Source organism: Oncorhynchus nerka, linkage group LG22 (assembly GCF_034236695.1).
Source record: "Oncorhynchus nerka isolate Pitt River linkage group LG22, Oner_Uvic_2.0, whole genome shotgun sequence".
Lineage (NCBI taxonomy): Eukaryota > Metazoa > Chordata > Actinopteri > Salmoniformes > Salmonidae > Oncorhynchus > Oncorhynchus nerka.
In genome coordinates, this window is record NC_088417.1 from 89,837,246 (window position 1) to 89,853,493 (window position 16,248).

Here is a 16,248-nt window from a genome sequence, read left to right on the forward strand (position 1 = left end):
AATGAGCGCAATAGGCTGTTTAAAAGTGTTCATTTGCCAGGCTATTTGAAACCACTATTTGCAGAACTCTCCAACATGACAGTGACAGGTCAACACTCTTAAACAGCCTATTGCTCTTACTTCGGTAGTCATGAATGAAGTTGTATCCGCAACATTGATCAAATGAATGTAGGCTACAATGTTACTACTGCCAGACCCTGGACCATGTGTATTTACCTCCCCAGTCGCTCATCCTCGCAGTCAGCTGACTGGTATGCAGGAAATAGGAGGCGTACACATTCACGCCAATATTATTCTTGCGGACAGACCACTAGATGTCCCCCTAATGCATATAGGCTAGACCCAAACAAATCAAAATTATGCCATAAAGATCATTTGAAACCACATTTTCCCCTCTATCATGCATAGTTGATATGCTCACTTCTTATTCTGTCTATGTTGTGTTGCTATTTGAGGTTTAGCCTATATAAACTATGACTAATATGTAACGGTTGCAAAACGTTAGAAATTTCAATTGAACCATTTAACAGATTATTAGAGGTTAGGTCATTCGATTTGATAATTTCAACTATCACAAAATCATTGCTCTCTTGGCACACCCTTGGCACACATTGGCACCAGCACAAAGAAACTGGACCAGGTGAGGTGCAGTTCTAGATGTCTACCAACGGAGGGCGCACGATATCACCATTTGAAAGCAGAGCCGTTATGGTTGAGGACGTAAATGTAGTCTACCTGTCCAGAGGTGGCACATGTGAGATGCCCCCTGTTAAGGCGTTGCGACATATGGGGGAAGCTATTCACACTAAGGCAGCTCAACAGCTAAGCGTTGGCTAATGTATATGTTTATCTTTAAAAGCCTCTTTGTAGACGGGATTGGACAGCCTATATTTATATGTTTGACCCCAGAGAGCGAGGGCCAAACTACTCACCAATCTATTATTGGAATGGTTGTATTCCTGTGGCTATTATTATCATTTCTTATAGGCTATCTATCCACAGCAATGGAGAATTTAGAAAGATTAACGCATAACCAAAACCGGCGTGGGCCAGTGGGTGTACTAGCCCACTTGGAGAAAGAAACGCACATATATTTAACCCTATTGTATTTGTATTTCTTGCGAATAACTCTGATAACGAATATACTGCATCATACGAACTTTTAATGACATCTCAAAACAGCTGACATTTTACGCTACTAAAATGAGCAAACAACAGCAAACTAATGTCGTTTCAGTAGGTGTACAATTGATGACACAGGTACAACTGTCTGATCAACATTGTGTTCTTGACCATCTCTTTACGCAGCAATGTCGTCAGTACTCCTGCCCCGAAACCATTCTTTAAAATACTTTAATGCACACTCACTATTGAGAAACTCTATAGAGTCTAGTTACTGTTCAGGACCTGATGAATGGAGAACTATACAACAGCAAAAATATCCCCCACCCCACCAATTTGAAGACCGCCCACTTCAGATATTTAGCTAGAGACCCTTAAAGATTTTAAAAGAGAGACGGAGTCAGACAGTTTGACAGTCACTCACTGAGCTTTGCATCGCGTGCGCACAGACACAACTTATCCGCTGCGCGTCAGGACTGCAGTCGTTCGCGCCACTCTCCCATCCGTTCCCATGTTTAGGATGCTACAAACACCACAGCTCCGTCAAGGCGTGATTGCACTTTTTATGTGGTTCACTCACTTTATGGAGGACTACAAAGTCCAGGGTGAGTATGCTGTGATTGATTATGTGACCAGTTATACTATTGAGTAAGGATGGTATAACTTTTTATGGTCAAATTGTAGGCGACATTGAAGCATCAGCCAAGCGAGAACAGTACATGTATCTTCCAAATAACTCATAAGAAAATATGGGTTATTGTGTGGGTTGTGTACTCAGATTTGTCTTGAATGATTGGGATTGTGTCTAAAGCAAAATATGTTGGATCTAACGTAGTTAATCAAAACATGCGATCAATCATAAAATGACGCATGGGTAGGCCTAGTCTGAAAGAAAATCTATGACCAATTGGTAGACGGACAGGTACAAGCTTTATTGCATAATAGGTTCGGAGAATAGTCAATGTGACTTCCTATACCTTTGCAAGTGGGTCATTCTCCTACAAGCTGAGCTGATAGCCTGAGACAGATGGACTGGTGGGTCCCAAGGAGGAGTGAGTACACGCAGCTCCTCCCTGGAGTCCTCCGGTGAAATCACGCTGCATTGGGATTTATTGGTCTTTACGCAATCAGAACACATTTGTCATAACCTGTATTGTAGAACTTTTCTCTAAACAAAAAAGTAGAAATGGATATAGGGTGTTATGGGGAAAAGTTGGCGTTGTTAAAGATGTAACATGCTCAAATAAGGCAATACCCTACCGTTATACGCGTGCGCATACGATACTTTAATTGGACACGGAACGTCTCTCTCCAGCGGGTAACTGCTGGTTGCAGCAGGGAAAGAACGGCCGGTGCCAGGTGCTCTACATGTCCGGGATGACCCGAGAGGACTGCTGCCGGAGTGGTCGTCTGGGCACCGCATGGACCGAGGAAGATGTGCCCAACAGCACGCTGTTCCGATGGATGATCTTCAATGGAGGCGCGCCTAATTGCATACCTTGTAAAGGTGAGTGATGATCAATATCATGACTTCAAGTGGTGCAACATTATTCTGATGGAACTTATTCTGGTGGAACTTCTTATAAAAAACTCCAACATGTTATCATGTGTATGGCATGTCATATGTTAATGAACTATAATGACTCTCCATATAGTATCCTGCTATAATGGGTTTTGATAAAGGAATTTGGCCATATATCATATTCATTATGTATGATGACTTGATTTGTTCCTAAATTAATCCACCCACCCATCCATCCATCCATCCATCCATCCATCCATGCATCCATCCATCCACATCCACCCAACCAACCATCCACCCACCCACCCACCTACCCACCCAACCAACCAATCAACCAACCAACCAACCAACCAACCAACCAACCAACCAACCACCCATCCATCCACCCAACCACCCACTCATCCATGCATCCACCCACCCACCCACCCACCCATCCATCCATGCATCCACCCAACCAACCATCCATCCACCCACCCACCCACCCACCCACCCCCACCCACCCACCCACCCATCCATCCACCCATCCATCCATCCATCCATCCATCCAATCACCCAACCAACCAACCAACCACCTATCCCTCCCTCCCTCCCTCCCTCCCTCCCTCCTCCCTCCCTCCATCCATCCCAGAAACATGCGATAGCGTTGACTGCGGTCCTGGGAAGAGATGCAAGATGAACAAGAGGAACAAGCCCAGGTGTGTGTGTGCTCCAGACTGCTCCAACGTCACAAGGAGGGGGTCCATCTGTGGGTCGGATGGAAAATCCTACAAGGATGAGTGTACAATGCTCAGGGCCCGCTGCAGGAACCATCCTGACCTGGAGGTCCAGTACCACGGACGCTGCCGCAGTAAGTCCCCCTCGGGATTAAGGTAGCAAAATTCATGAAACTTTCCCCAAAATTCCCAAGTTTTCCAGATATCCCGGTTGGAGGATTCCATCCCTGTTTATTCCATCCTGATTCTAAGAATTTTGGAAACGTTTCATGAATTTTGCAACCCGACCGATTCATTTATAAAGTATGTGTATAAGGGTCAGTGAGTACCATGGCCAGACTTGGTGTTCATTTCCAGTCTATCACATGCAGTGCCTTGCGAAAGTAAACGGCCCCCTTGAACTTTGCGACCTTTTGCCACATTTCAGGCTTCAAACATAAAGATATAAAACTGTATTTTTTTGTGAAGAATCAACAACAAGTGGGACACAATCATGAAGTGGAACGACATTTATTGGATATTTCAAACTTTTTTAACAAATCAAAAACTGAAAAATCGGGCGGGCAAAATTATTCAGCCCCTTTACTTTCAGTGCAGCAAACTCTCTCCAGAAGTTCAGTGAGGATCTCTGAATGATCCAATGTTGACCTAAATGACTAATGATGATAAATACAATCCACCTGTGTGTAATCAAGTCTCCGTATAAATGCACCTGCACTGTGATAGTCTCAGAGGTCCGTTAAAAGCGCAGAGAGCATCATGAAGAACAAGGAACACACCAGGCAGGTCGGAGATACTGTTGTGAAGAAGTTTAAAGCCGGATTTGGATACAAAAAGATTTCCCAAGCTTTAAACATCCCAAGGAGCACTGTGCAAGCGATAATATTGAAATGGAAGGAGTATCAGACCACTGCAAATCTACCAAGACCTGGCCGTCCCTCTAAACTTTCAGCTCATACAAGGAGAAGACTGATCAGAGATGCAGCCAAGAGGCCCATGATCACTCTGGATGAACTGCAGAGATCTACAGCTGAGGTGGGACACTCTGTCCATAGGACAACAATCAGTCGTATATTGCACAAATCTGGCCTTTATGGAAGAGTGGCAAGAAGAAAGCCATTTCTTAAAGATATCCATAAAAAGTGTTGTTTAAAGTTTGCCACAAGCCACCTAGGAGACACACCAAACATGTGGAAGAAGGTGCTTTGGTCAGATGAAACAAAATTGAACTTTTGGCAACAATGCAAAACGTTATGTTTGGCGTAAAAGCAACACAGCTCATCACCTGAACACACCATCCCCACTGTCAAACATGGTGGTGGCAGCATCATGGTTTGGGCCTGCTTTTCTTCAGCAGGGACAGGGAAGATGGTTAAAATTGATGGGAAGATGGATGGAGCCAAATACAGGACCATTCTGGAAGAAAACCTGATGGAGTCTGCAAAAGACCTGAGACTGGGACGGAGATTTGTCCTCCAACAAGACAATGATCCAAAACATAAAGCAAAATATACAATGGAATGGTTCAAAAATAAACATATCCAGGTGTTAGAATGGCCAAGTCAAAGTCCAGACCTGAATCCAATCGAGAATCTGTGGAAAGAACTGAAAACTGCTGTTCACAAATGCTCTCCATCCAACCTCACTGAGCTCGAGCTGTTTTGCAAGGAGGAATGGGAAAAAATTTCAGTCTCTCGATGTGCAAAACTGATAGAGACATACCCCATGCGACTTACAGCTGTAATCGCAGCAAAAGGTGGCGCTACAAAGTATTAACTTAAGGGGGCTGAATAATTTTGCATGCCCAATTTTTCAGTTTTTGATTTGTTAAAAAAGTTTGAAATATCCAATAAATGTCGTTCCACTTCATGATTGTGTCCCACTTGTTGTTGATTCTTCACAAAAAAATACAGTTTTATATCTTTATGTTTGAAGCCTGAAATGTGGCAAAAGGTCGCAAAGTTCAAGGGGGCCGAATACTTTCGCAAGGCACTGTATGATATTTCTGAAATAATTATCTGACTTGTGAGACTATTCCAGACTTGGGTTAAGCGATTGTTTGCCCATGTATGGCACAAGGGGGCTAACTGTACTGCCTGTATATGGTCTGGAGACAGTAGACTAGACATTACAGTACCATGGTCTGGAGACAGTAGACTAGACATTACAGTACCATGGTCTGGAGACAGTAGACTAGACATTACAGTACCATGGTCTGGAGACAGTAGACTAGACATTACAGTACCATGGTCTGGAGATAGTAGACTAGACATTACAGTACCATTCTGGAGACAGTACTAGACATTACAGTACTGGTCTGGAGACAGTAGACTAGACATTACAGTACCATGGTCTGGAGACAGTAGACTAGACATTACAGTACCATGGTCTGGAGACAGTAGACTAGACATTACAGTACCATGGTCTGGAGACAGTAGACTAGACATTACAGTACCATGGTCTGGAGGCAGTAGACTAGACATTACAGTACCATGGTCTGGAGACAGTAGACTAGACATTACAGTACCATGGTCTGGAGACAGTAGACTAGACATTACAGTACCATGGTCTGGAGACAGTAGACTAGACATTACAGTACCATGGTCTGGAGACAGTAGACTAGACATTACAGTACCATGGTCTGGAGACAGTAGACTAGACATTACAGTACCATGGTCTGGACAGTAGACAGACATTACAGTACCATGACTAGACATTACAGTACCATGGTCTGGAGACAGTAGACTAGACATTACAGTACCATGGTCTGGAGACAGTAGACTAGACATTACAGTACCATGGTCTGGAGACAGTAGACTAGACATTACAGTACCATGGTCTGGAGACAGTAGACTAGACATTACAGTACCATGGTCTGGAGACAGTAGACTAGACATTACAGTACCATGGTCTGGAGACAGTAGACTAGACATTACAGTACCATGGTCTGGAGACAGTAGACTAGATATTACAGTACCATGGTCTGGAGACAGTAGACTAGATATTACAGTACCATGGTCTGGAGACAGTAGACTAGACATTACAGTACCATGGTCTGGAGACAGTAGACTAGACATTACAGTACCATGGTCTGGAGACAGTAGACTAGACATTACAGTACCATGGTCTGGAGACAGTAGACTAGACATTACAGTACCATGGTCTGGAGACAGTAGACTAGACATTACAGTACCATGGTCTGGAGACAGTACAGTTAGACAGTAGACATTACAGTACCATGGTCTGGAGACAGTAGACTAGATATTACAGTACCATTCTGGACAGTAGACTAGACAGTAGACAGTATAGATATTACAGTACCATGGTCTGGAGACAGTAGACTAGATATTACATTACCATGGTCTGGAGACAGTAGACTAGATATTACAGTACCATGGTCTGGAGACAGTAGACTAGATATTACAGTACCATGGTCTGGAGACAGTAGACTAGACATTACAGTACCATGGTCTGGAGACAGTACAGTACCATGGTCTGGAGACAGTAGACTAGACATTCTGGAGACAGTAGACTAGACATGGTCTGGAGACAGTAGACTAGATATTACAGTACCATGGTCTGGAGACAGTAGACTAGATATTACAGTACAGACAGTAGACTAGACATTACAGTACCATGGTCTGGAGACAGTAGACTAGATATTACAGTACCATGGTCTGGAGACAGTAGACTAGATATTACAGTACAATGGTCTGGAGACAGTAGACTAGACATTACAGTACCATGGTCTGGAGACAGTAGACTAGACATTACAGTACCATGGTCTGGAGACAGTAGACTATATATTACAGTACCATGGTCTAGAGACAGTAGACTAGACATTACAGTACCATGGTCTGGAGACAGTAGACTAGACATTACAGTACCGTGGTCTGGAGACAGTAGACTAGACATTACAGTACCATGGTCTGCAGGCAGTAAACTAGACATTACAGTACCGTGGTCTGGTGGCAGTAGACTAGACATTACAGTACTATGGTCTGGAGACAGTAGACTAGACATTACAGTACCATGGTCTGGAGGCAGTAGACTACACATTACAGTACAATGGTCTGGAGGCAGTAGACTAGACATTACAGTACCATGGTCTGGAGGCAGTAGACTAGACATTACAGTACCATGGTCTGGAGACAGTAGACTAGACATTACAGTACCATGGTCTGGAGACAGTAGACTAGACATTACAGTACCATGGTCTGGAGGCAGTAGACTAGACATTACAGTACCATGGTCTGGAGGCAGTAGACTAGACATTACAGTACCATGGTCTGGAGACAGTAGACTAGACATTACATTTTGGTTTTAGGTCGAACTCTTTTTAGGTAGCACTTACATTTTTGGTTTTAGGTAGAACTCTTTTAGGTTCCTTGTAGAACCCTTTCCACAGAGGCTTCTACCTGGAACCAAAATAGGTTCTTCAAAGGGTTATGCTATGGGACAACCAAAGAACCCCTTTTGGTTATAGATAGCACCTTTATTTTTAGGAGTATAGTATCATGGCCTGGAGGCTGTAGAATAGGCATTACAGCAACAGACTCAGACACGGGAAGACAGTACACACAGCTCAGGGAAGACTCCCCTATCGACCTGATTCATAGAACATGTTTTGGTGCATGGGCACAGAGGCAGATGGGTTTAGGCAGCTCTAGTTCTGCATGCAGGGCTGGCTCTAGCCGCTTGGGGGCCCTAAGCGGGATTTTATTGGCCCCTCTCTGTACGACGGAGAGAAACATTTTAGTTTTAAAGTTAATTTCCTGCAATTCTACACATTTTGCCTTGGGGCGGAGAGATTTAAAAAAAAAAAAAAAAAAAAAATAAATGTTATAACAAAATTTATGCAACTCTACTAATTTTGCCATGGGGCAGAGAGAAGAAATTTGCAGTTTTACAGCTAATTTCCTGCAATTCAACCCATTTTGCCATGGGGTGGAGAGAACATTTTAGCAGTTTTAAAGGCCCAGAAGTGCGGAAATTCACTTTTTTTTTCAGCTGAAAGACGATGCCCATGATGTTGCACAATGATTTCAATCAATAAGTAATAAATTAAGTCAAAGTATGATATATTTTGGGTTGAAGTAGTATCTTTGGATGTTTTCAGTACCAATGCTGTGCGTTTCCTCTGTGATAGGACGTGCTAATATTTTCCTGTCTACATTTCTTTTCAGGGCTGGGTTTTGTTTGAATGTTACCACCCACCAGCATGGCTAATCAGAAACACCTGCAAAGTTCTTCCTCTTCACGAGTTGCAATTAAGCTGAGCAATACAATAGACCATGTTTGGCTGAGCCAAACAGCTTTTCACTGTAGTCTACATTTGGCTGCCTGAGCCATGGAGCAAATTAAAATAGGGTGTGCACACTTGTGTTTTTGCAACTCCACTTTTTTACCAGCAAATTATCATAACCCATTGGATAATTTGTCAAGTTTTACTTATTTTTGAGTTAGTCTGTATTAAAAAAATATATATGACCATTTTATAAATTGTAAAATTGCGTGTGATATGATTGCATTTTGGAACCCCGCTCCCCCCAAGATGAATGGTTTTGACCACATTCCACTGCTTTGATTGGTACAGATTCCACAAACTTGTTTATCTATACTGAACAAAAATCTAAACGCAATATGTAAAGTGTTGGTCCAATGTTCCATGAGCTGAAATAAAAGATCCCCAAAATGTTCCATATGCATGAAAAGCTTATTTCTCAAAAAGAAATTGCGCACATTTGTTTACATCCCTGTTAGTGAGCATTTCTCCTTTGCCAAGATAATCCATCCACCTGACAGGTGTGGCATATCAAGAAGCTGATTAAACATCATGACCATTACACAGATGCCATAGATATCTCAAGTTTTGAGCGAGCGTGCATTTGGCATACTGACAGCAGAATGTCCACCAAAGCGGTTTCCAGAGAATTGAATGTTCATTTCTCTACCATAAGCCACCTCCAATGTTGTTTTAGTGAATTTGGCAGTACATCCAACCGCCTCACAACCGCAGGCCACTTGTAAACAAGCCAGCCCAGGACCTCCACATCTGGCTTCTTCACCTGCGGGATCGTCAGCCACCCAGACAGCTGATGAAACTGGGTTTGCACAACCAAAGAATTTCTGAAGAAACTGTCAGAAAGCATCTCAGGGAAGCTCATCTGCTTGCTTGTCATCTTCACCAGGGTCTTGGATTTACTGCAGTTCAGCGTCATAACCGACTTCAGTGGGCAAATGCTCACCTTCGATGGCCACTGGCACGCTGGAGAAGTGTGCTCTTCACGGATGAATCCCAGTTTCAATTGTACCGGACAGATGGCAGACTGTGTGGGCGAGCGGTTTGCTAATGTCAACATTGTGAACAGAGTGCCCCATGGTGGCAGGGGTTATGGTATAGGCAGGCGTAAGCTACGGACAATGAACACAATTGTATGTTATCCTGAGGCCCGTTGTCGTGCCATTCATCTGCCACCATGACCTCATGTTTCAGCATGATAATGCACAGCCCCATGTTGCAAGGATCTGTACACAATTCCTAGAAGCTGAAAATGTCCCATTTCTTCTGTTGCCTGCATACCCACCAGACATGTCACCCATTGAGCATGTTTGGGATAATCTGGCTCGAAGTGTACGACAACGTGCTCCAGTTCCCGCCAATATCCAGCAACTTTTCACAGCCATTGAAGAGGTGGGGAACAACATTCCACAGGCCACAATCAACAGCATGATCAACTCTATGTGAAGGAGATGTGTCGCGCTGAATGAGGCAATTAGTAACATTAGCTAGCTATATAAGGTTAGCATGCTAGCTAGCTACACTGATGGATGCCAGTGCCCTGCTTGATATTATTTCTCCACTCCATGTTCCCACCCTCAATTCGTGAATATGTATTATCAGCATGCATCATTCTTCGGAGGTGGAACCTAAATGAGAATTTCTGCTATTGGACAGAAATTATGTCGAAATAGTGATGGCATTTCCCTCTATTGGGGGCCTTTAAAGCTAAATTCCTATAACTTTACACATTCTGCCATGACTTATGCCATGTTAATATGATATCTGAGTGAGAATGACTAAAAAAATCAATAGGGGCCCCCTGAAAGTCAGGGCCCCTGGGCACAGTCGGTACTCAGCCAAGATTGCTACAAGTTTAGATAGCATGCTAGACTAACTACCAATCAAAACATTGACATGGCTAATTGTCAGCTAATTGAGTGACTGACATAACAAGAGAAAAACTACTGATGCACAACCAAATTTCGAAATTGCTCCTGGTGTATTTCACTATTTTTACTCTCAATAGACCTGTTATGTCGCTTATGCCTGGAGCCGGCCCTGTCTGCAGGTCCAAAAAAGACCAGAAGTGTGAGGTGGAGTCTGCCATCTGATATCACAGATAAGCTAAGTCAAACTTAGGCAGTAAGAAAGCGTATAGATAGACTAGCAGCAAGGAAAAATAAACATCACAGGTGGTGGAATATTTACCTGGTGTAACCTGAGAGTTGTGAAATGTTTAAATTGTGTGTAATTTGAATGTTTCACATGACATGAATAGTGTCACATGTGAGTCATGCCTCTACATGTGTGTGTGTGTGTCTTTCCATTCACAGAGACGTGTCACGGAGTTCGCTGCCCTGGCTCTGCGTCGTGTGTCGTGGACCAGACCAACAATGCCTACTGTGTGGCCTGTAATCACCAGTGTCCAGAGGTGAAATCACCTGACCAGTACCTGTGTGGCAACGACGGCGTTGTTTATGCCAGCGCCTGTCATCTGAGGAGAGCCACGTGCATCCTGGGAAGGTCCATCGGCGTGGCGTACGAAGGGAAATGCCTTGGTAAGTACTGAAGCATCAATATGGGGTGCCGTTTGTAAAGTTGATACATCACGCTTAGATCAATGAAGATTTCAGTGTTTTGATGCGCAAGACCTTTGTCAGAACATACCAGAGTAGTAGGCCTAATAAACATCACAAACATGTCTGTTCTGTCTGTTCTCATACACACAGACAGGACACTACATCTATCTCCATCACCAGAATCATGGTGTCTGTGTGAATCAGAAATAGATCCGTGCTGGCCTGGGTCTGTGTGGGAGTGTGATAATATTGGCTGATGCCTTCTGTGTGTGTCTCCTCTCTAGACGCCCGGTCATGTGGCGACATCGTGTGTCGGGGAGCGAAAAGGTGTCTGTGGGATGAAGCGAGTGGCCGCGGACGCTGCTCTGTGTGTGACGAGCCATGTCCGGAGAGTCGCCCGGGTGAGAGTGTGTGCTCCAGCGACAACAAAACCTACCCCAGCGAGTGTTCCATGAGGCAAGCCGCATGCGCTCAGCAGCGTCACCTGGAGGTCAAACACTCAGGATCCTGCAACTGTAAGTCTACGGTTGATGTGTGACATGACACCCTATTCCCTACATTGTGCACCACAGCGACGCACACCCACTGAGAACTTATGAGAAAGTGTCTTAAACTTCAAAACAGGCTTTTCCTCAGTCACTTCACCCAAAGTCATAAATAATAATCCTAAATCCTAACTTTCACTTAAGCCGAATTTTCACTTAGTCTCCCATTGACATCGATGCATGACTAAGTGAACATTTAACTTAAGTGGAAGTTAGGATAAACTCTGGAGGAAAGATAATGTGGGTTCAACTACAACACATCCCTCACACAATTTTTCCAATGTGATTAAAGTCACCTTATATTAGTCCCCTTATACCAGATCATTGTTGAATACTAATTTCTGATTGGCTAGAAGGGCATTCTAGAATGGGCATTAAAACCAGATAATGGGACAGTTGGAAAAGATATCGGGACACTTTGCAATCATAATGCAATAAGCACCTGTCACGGACGTCCTCCTCTTCATCTGAAGAGGAGAGGCGAGAAGGATCGGAGGACCAAAATGCGGCGTGGTATGTGTTCATCATGAATTTTAATAAAGAAAACACTGAACACTGAAACACACTATACAAAAACAATAAACGACCGTGAAGCTAATGAGAACTGTGCTGACACAAGCAATCAACATAGACAATCACCCACAAACAAACAGTGCAACCCAGGCTACCTAAGTATGATTCTCAATCAGAGACAACTAATGACACCTGCCTCTGATTGAGAACCATACTAGGCCGAAACATACAAATCCCCAAATCATAGAAAAAAAACATAGACTGCCCACCCCAACTCACGCCCTGACCATACTAAATAAATACAAAACAAAGGAAATAAAGTTCAGAACGTGACAGCACCTACACAAGCAGACCGTATTTGCTACAAAGTTACAGAAGAGTAAACCAACAACCACACAAAGTGAAATTGGATACATTGTAAACGCAGGAAAAACTACCAGCTTTGATTTGTTTTTGCAGAGACTTATTTTTGGGGAGCATCTAATGACCTAGTGTGGTGAGTGATGAACATGAATTTCTGAGGTCCTTACTGTTACAGTCATGACCAATTGCGCTATAGCGACTCCTTGTGGCGGCCGGGCGCACGCACGCTGGCTTCGGTTGCCAGCTGTGCTGTGTTTTCTCCAACACATTGGTGTGGCTGTCTTCCGGGTTAAGCGAGCAGTGTGTCAAGAAGCAGTGCGGCTTGGCGGGGTCATGTTTCGGAGGACGCATGGCTCTCTACCTTCGCCTCTTTCGAGTCCATACAGGAGTTGCAGCTGTGGGACAAGACTGTATCTACCAATTGGAAATTATGAAATTGGGGAGAAAAAAGGGTAATAATAAAAATTATAAATACAAATATTAAAAAATCCTCCCACATGTTTCTAGTTTGACCAGCTGTTTTCAGCAATTGATATTTTTGAATTAGGTCATCATATTGGCAGGTTTGCTAGCAACAAACTATTTAGCTAGCTTCTAGCCTAATGTTTGATATGCAGTGCAATCTCCTCGTAATGAACTATCTTGAGTGTCCTGACGAGAAGGCAAACCTTTATAGCTATGCCAGGCTAAATCAGGCACCGTCATTCATTTGGATGTATCCAAATTAATGTCAATTGGAAACAGCTTAAAACAAACGCAAATGCAGCTACTTTTCTGTTATTCTGACTGCAGAGGTTGTGACTGTTAGCCGTAGTTTGTTGGCTAGCTAGCAAGCAAGGGATAAGAACGTAAAGAACAAGGGACTGGGTCGCATCCATATATATCAAACTAATCAAAGAAAAGATGAAAAAGTATGAATTCACTTATAAAATAAAAATATCAACAGATAACAAAAAATGTCCATTATTTTCAAGGTAATGTAGACTTCCAATGTAATGTACAGAACGTCGCCTTTTTATCCCTAACTTAACTCTGTGTCAAAGCCACTTACACAAAAACAACTTACTGGTAAGAGTATGATGAGGTAGTCTTGCCCACCAGCAAAATATCTCTCTCTCTCTCTCTCTCTCTCTCTCTCTCTCTCTCTCTTCTCTCTCTCTCTCTCTCTCTCTGTCTCTCTCTCTCTCTCTCGTTCTCTCTCTCCCTCTCTGTCTCTCACTCTCTCACTCTCTCTCTCTATCTCTCTCTCTCTCTCTCTCTCTCTCTCTCTCTCTCTCTCTCTCTCTCATTCTCTCTCTCTCTGTCTCTCTCTCTCATTCTCTCTCTCTGTCTCCCTCTCTGTCTCTCTCTCTCTCTCTCTCTCCCTCTCTCTCTCTCTCTCTCAATGTAGAGGCAACCCTTATGACTGACCACTTCATAGTTTACTGCCATTCTGTTGTTCCCATGATGTTTGGTTCACTCATAACATAGATCATGTGTCTCTCAGCTTATCCTCCCTCTAATTACAACAATGCCTCGTTTTTCTCCTGTAAACAGTAATGTTGCTGTAATTAAATTATTTCAGCATGTGGATTATGAGGACTGGGTTTTGGATGGGATACTTTTTTGGATGGGGTTTTCTACATCTGCCTGTGGCTGTTTGTTTTGGAGATAAATCTTTTCTGAGGGCAAATACACTCCAACAGGGTGGTCCTTTGTAGAAATGGGTCCTGGACCCCTGTCTTGTGCATCAAATGAAGTTGTATTGTGTTATAAGGATGCGTATATGAGCCCTGTTCTGTTCTCTCTGTTTTCAGGTTTAAACCAGGTTTAAACCATCACCCCACTGCCCAGCCCAGCCCCCCTCTCAGCCTCCAGCCTCTCTCATAACCACAATCACTTTTCTTTATGTCCCGTACTCTGGTCCATGGAAGAAGAGAAGCAGACTGTCAGTGAATCAAGTCAAGGAAAATTTGATTCATGTTGCAGTTGGATTCTGTGCTGTTGTTAGGGTCAATGGGGCGGTGGTTAGAGCATTGGACTAGCAGTTAGTTAGAGCGTTAGTAGTGGTTAGAGCGTTGGACTAGTAACTGAAAGGTTGCAAGATCGAATCCCCGAGCTGACAAGGTAAAAATCTGTCGTTCTGCCCCTGAACAAGGCAGTTAACCCACTGTTCGTAGGCCGTCATTGAAAATAAGAATTTGTTCTTAACTGACTTTCCTAGTAAGATGAAATAAAAAAATAAAAAAATTATGCTTAATTTTGCTGTGAGATTCTGTGCTGTTGTTAGGGTCAATGATGCTTAATGTTGCAGTGAGATTCTGTGCTGTTGTTAGGGTCAATGATGCTTAATGTTGCAGTGAGATTCTGTGCTGTTGTTAGGGTCAATGATGCTTAATGTTGCAGTGAGATTCTGTGCTGTTGTTAGGGTCAATGATGCTTAATGTTGCAGTGAGATTCTGTGCTGTTGTTAGGGTCAATGATGCTTAATGTTGCAGTGAGATTCTGTGCTATTGTTAGGGTCAATGATGCTTAATGTTGCAGTGAGATTCTGTGCTGTTTTTAGGGTCAATGATGCTTAATGTTGCAGTGCGATTCTGTGCTGTTGTTAGGGTCAATGATGCTTAATGTTGCAGTGAGATTCTGTGCTGTTGTTAGGGTCAATGATGCTTAATGTTGCAGTGAGATTCTGTGCTGTTGTTAGGGTCAATGATGCTTAATGTTGCAGTGAGATTCTGTGCTGTTAGGGTCAATGATGCTTAATGTTGCAGTGAGATTCTGTGCTGTTGTTAGGGTCAATGATGCTTAATGTTGCAGTGAGATTCTGTGCTGTTGTTAGGGTCAATGATGCAACTGCTAGTAGACAATTTGTTCTTCCATATATCCGTCATCAGACAGGGAAGCTTGAGGAAGAGGGGAAGGAAGAAGAGGAGAAAGAAGAGCAGGAATACTAGGATTTTCTTCATCAATATGTCCTGGAATACAGCCTGGATGATACACCTTATAATAGCTGAATAGTGTTTCAGTTCAGCCACAGAATACTGTTCATATTGTATATAAAGTGTATGCTTATTTATTGTCCATGGAAGAGAAATAAGCCAGGGTCTCCCGAACTCGGTCCTCGAGACCCCAAAGGGGAGCACGTTTTGGTTTTTGTCCTAGTACTACACAGCTGATTCAAATAATCAACTAATCATCAAGCTTTGGTCGTTTGAATTGACTGTGCCCAGGACCGAGTTTGAGAAACCCTGGCTGAACTAAGCGATCGTATATTTGAAATCTTGTAGGTGTTGTTTACTTGCATGTATTTATATATGTTGTTTATTATTTATACATTAACAGTGTCCGTCTGTCTTACTGTATACCTAATGTCTCTTGCATTTTATCCAAAGAGAAAATGTATTATTTATTTGAGGTGCAATACTAACCACATTGATGTTCTGGTTCTGTAAACTCCTGCAATGCATTCTCTGAGTTGGTCACATCTGCTTATTGTGGGCAAGATTTGGATTTACCCCTTCTTCCTACATTGTGAAATGTTGGCTAGCGTGTTTAGTGTGTTCCAGTTTATTTTATGGAGAACTTGTTGCTCACCAATGTATATACCCTAGTGAGAGAAAGGTTTTGT

General features: G+C 43.1%; 1 protein-coding gene across 1 annotated transcript; it reads left to right on the forward strand.

The window, feature by feature from the left end:
* The first annotated feature begins 1,488 nt into the window (after positions 1–1,488).
* On the forward strand, positions 1,489–15,414 carry LOC115104826 (follistatin-A-like). The gene is made up of 6 exons (XM_065007555.1): positions 1,489–1,727; positions 2,438–2,629; positions 3,273–3,491; positions 10,975–11,199; positions 11,505–11,735; positions 14,438–15,414. The coding sequence occupies exons 1-6, from the start codon at positions 1,634–1,636 to the stop codon at positions 14,452–14,454; spliced, it is 978 nt and encodes a 325-aa protein (XP_064863627.1). The 5' UTR covers positions 1,489–1,633; the 3' UTR covers positions 14,455–15,414.
* Positions 15,415–16,248: the final 834 nt, after the last annotated feature.

Excerpts from the sequence above, each read along its gene's own strand:
- LOC115104826 (XM_065007555.1), top strand. The coding sequence starts at position 1,634 with ATGTTTAGGATGCTACAAACACCACAGCTCCGTCAAGGCGTGATTGCA. Across the intron at positions 2,630-3,272 it reads TAATTGCATACCTTGTAAAG|AAACATGCGATAGCGTTGAC; the intron begins GTGAGTGATGAT and ends CATCCATCCCAG. Across the intron at positions 11,200-11,504 it reads GTACGAAGGGAAATGCCTTG|ACGCCCGGTCATGTGGCGAC; the intron begins GTAAGTACTGAA and ends TCTCCTCTCTAG.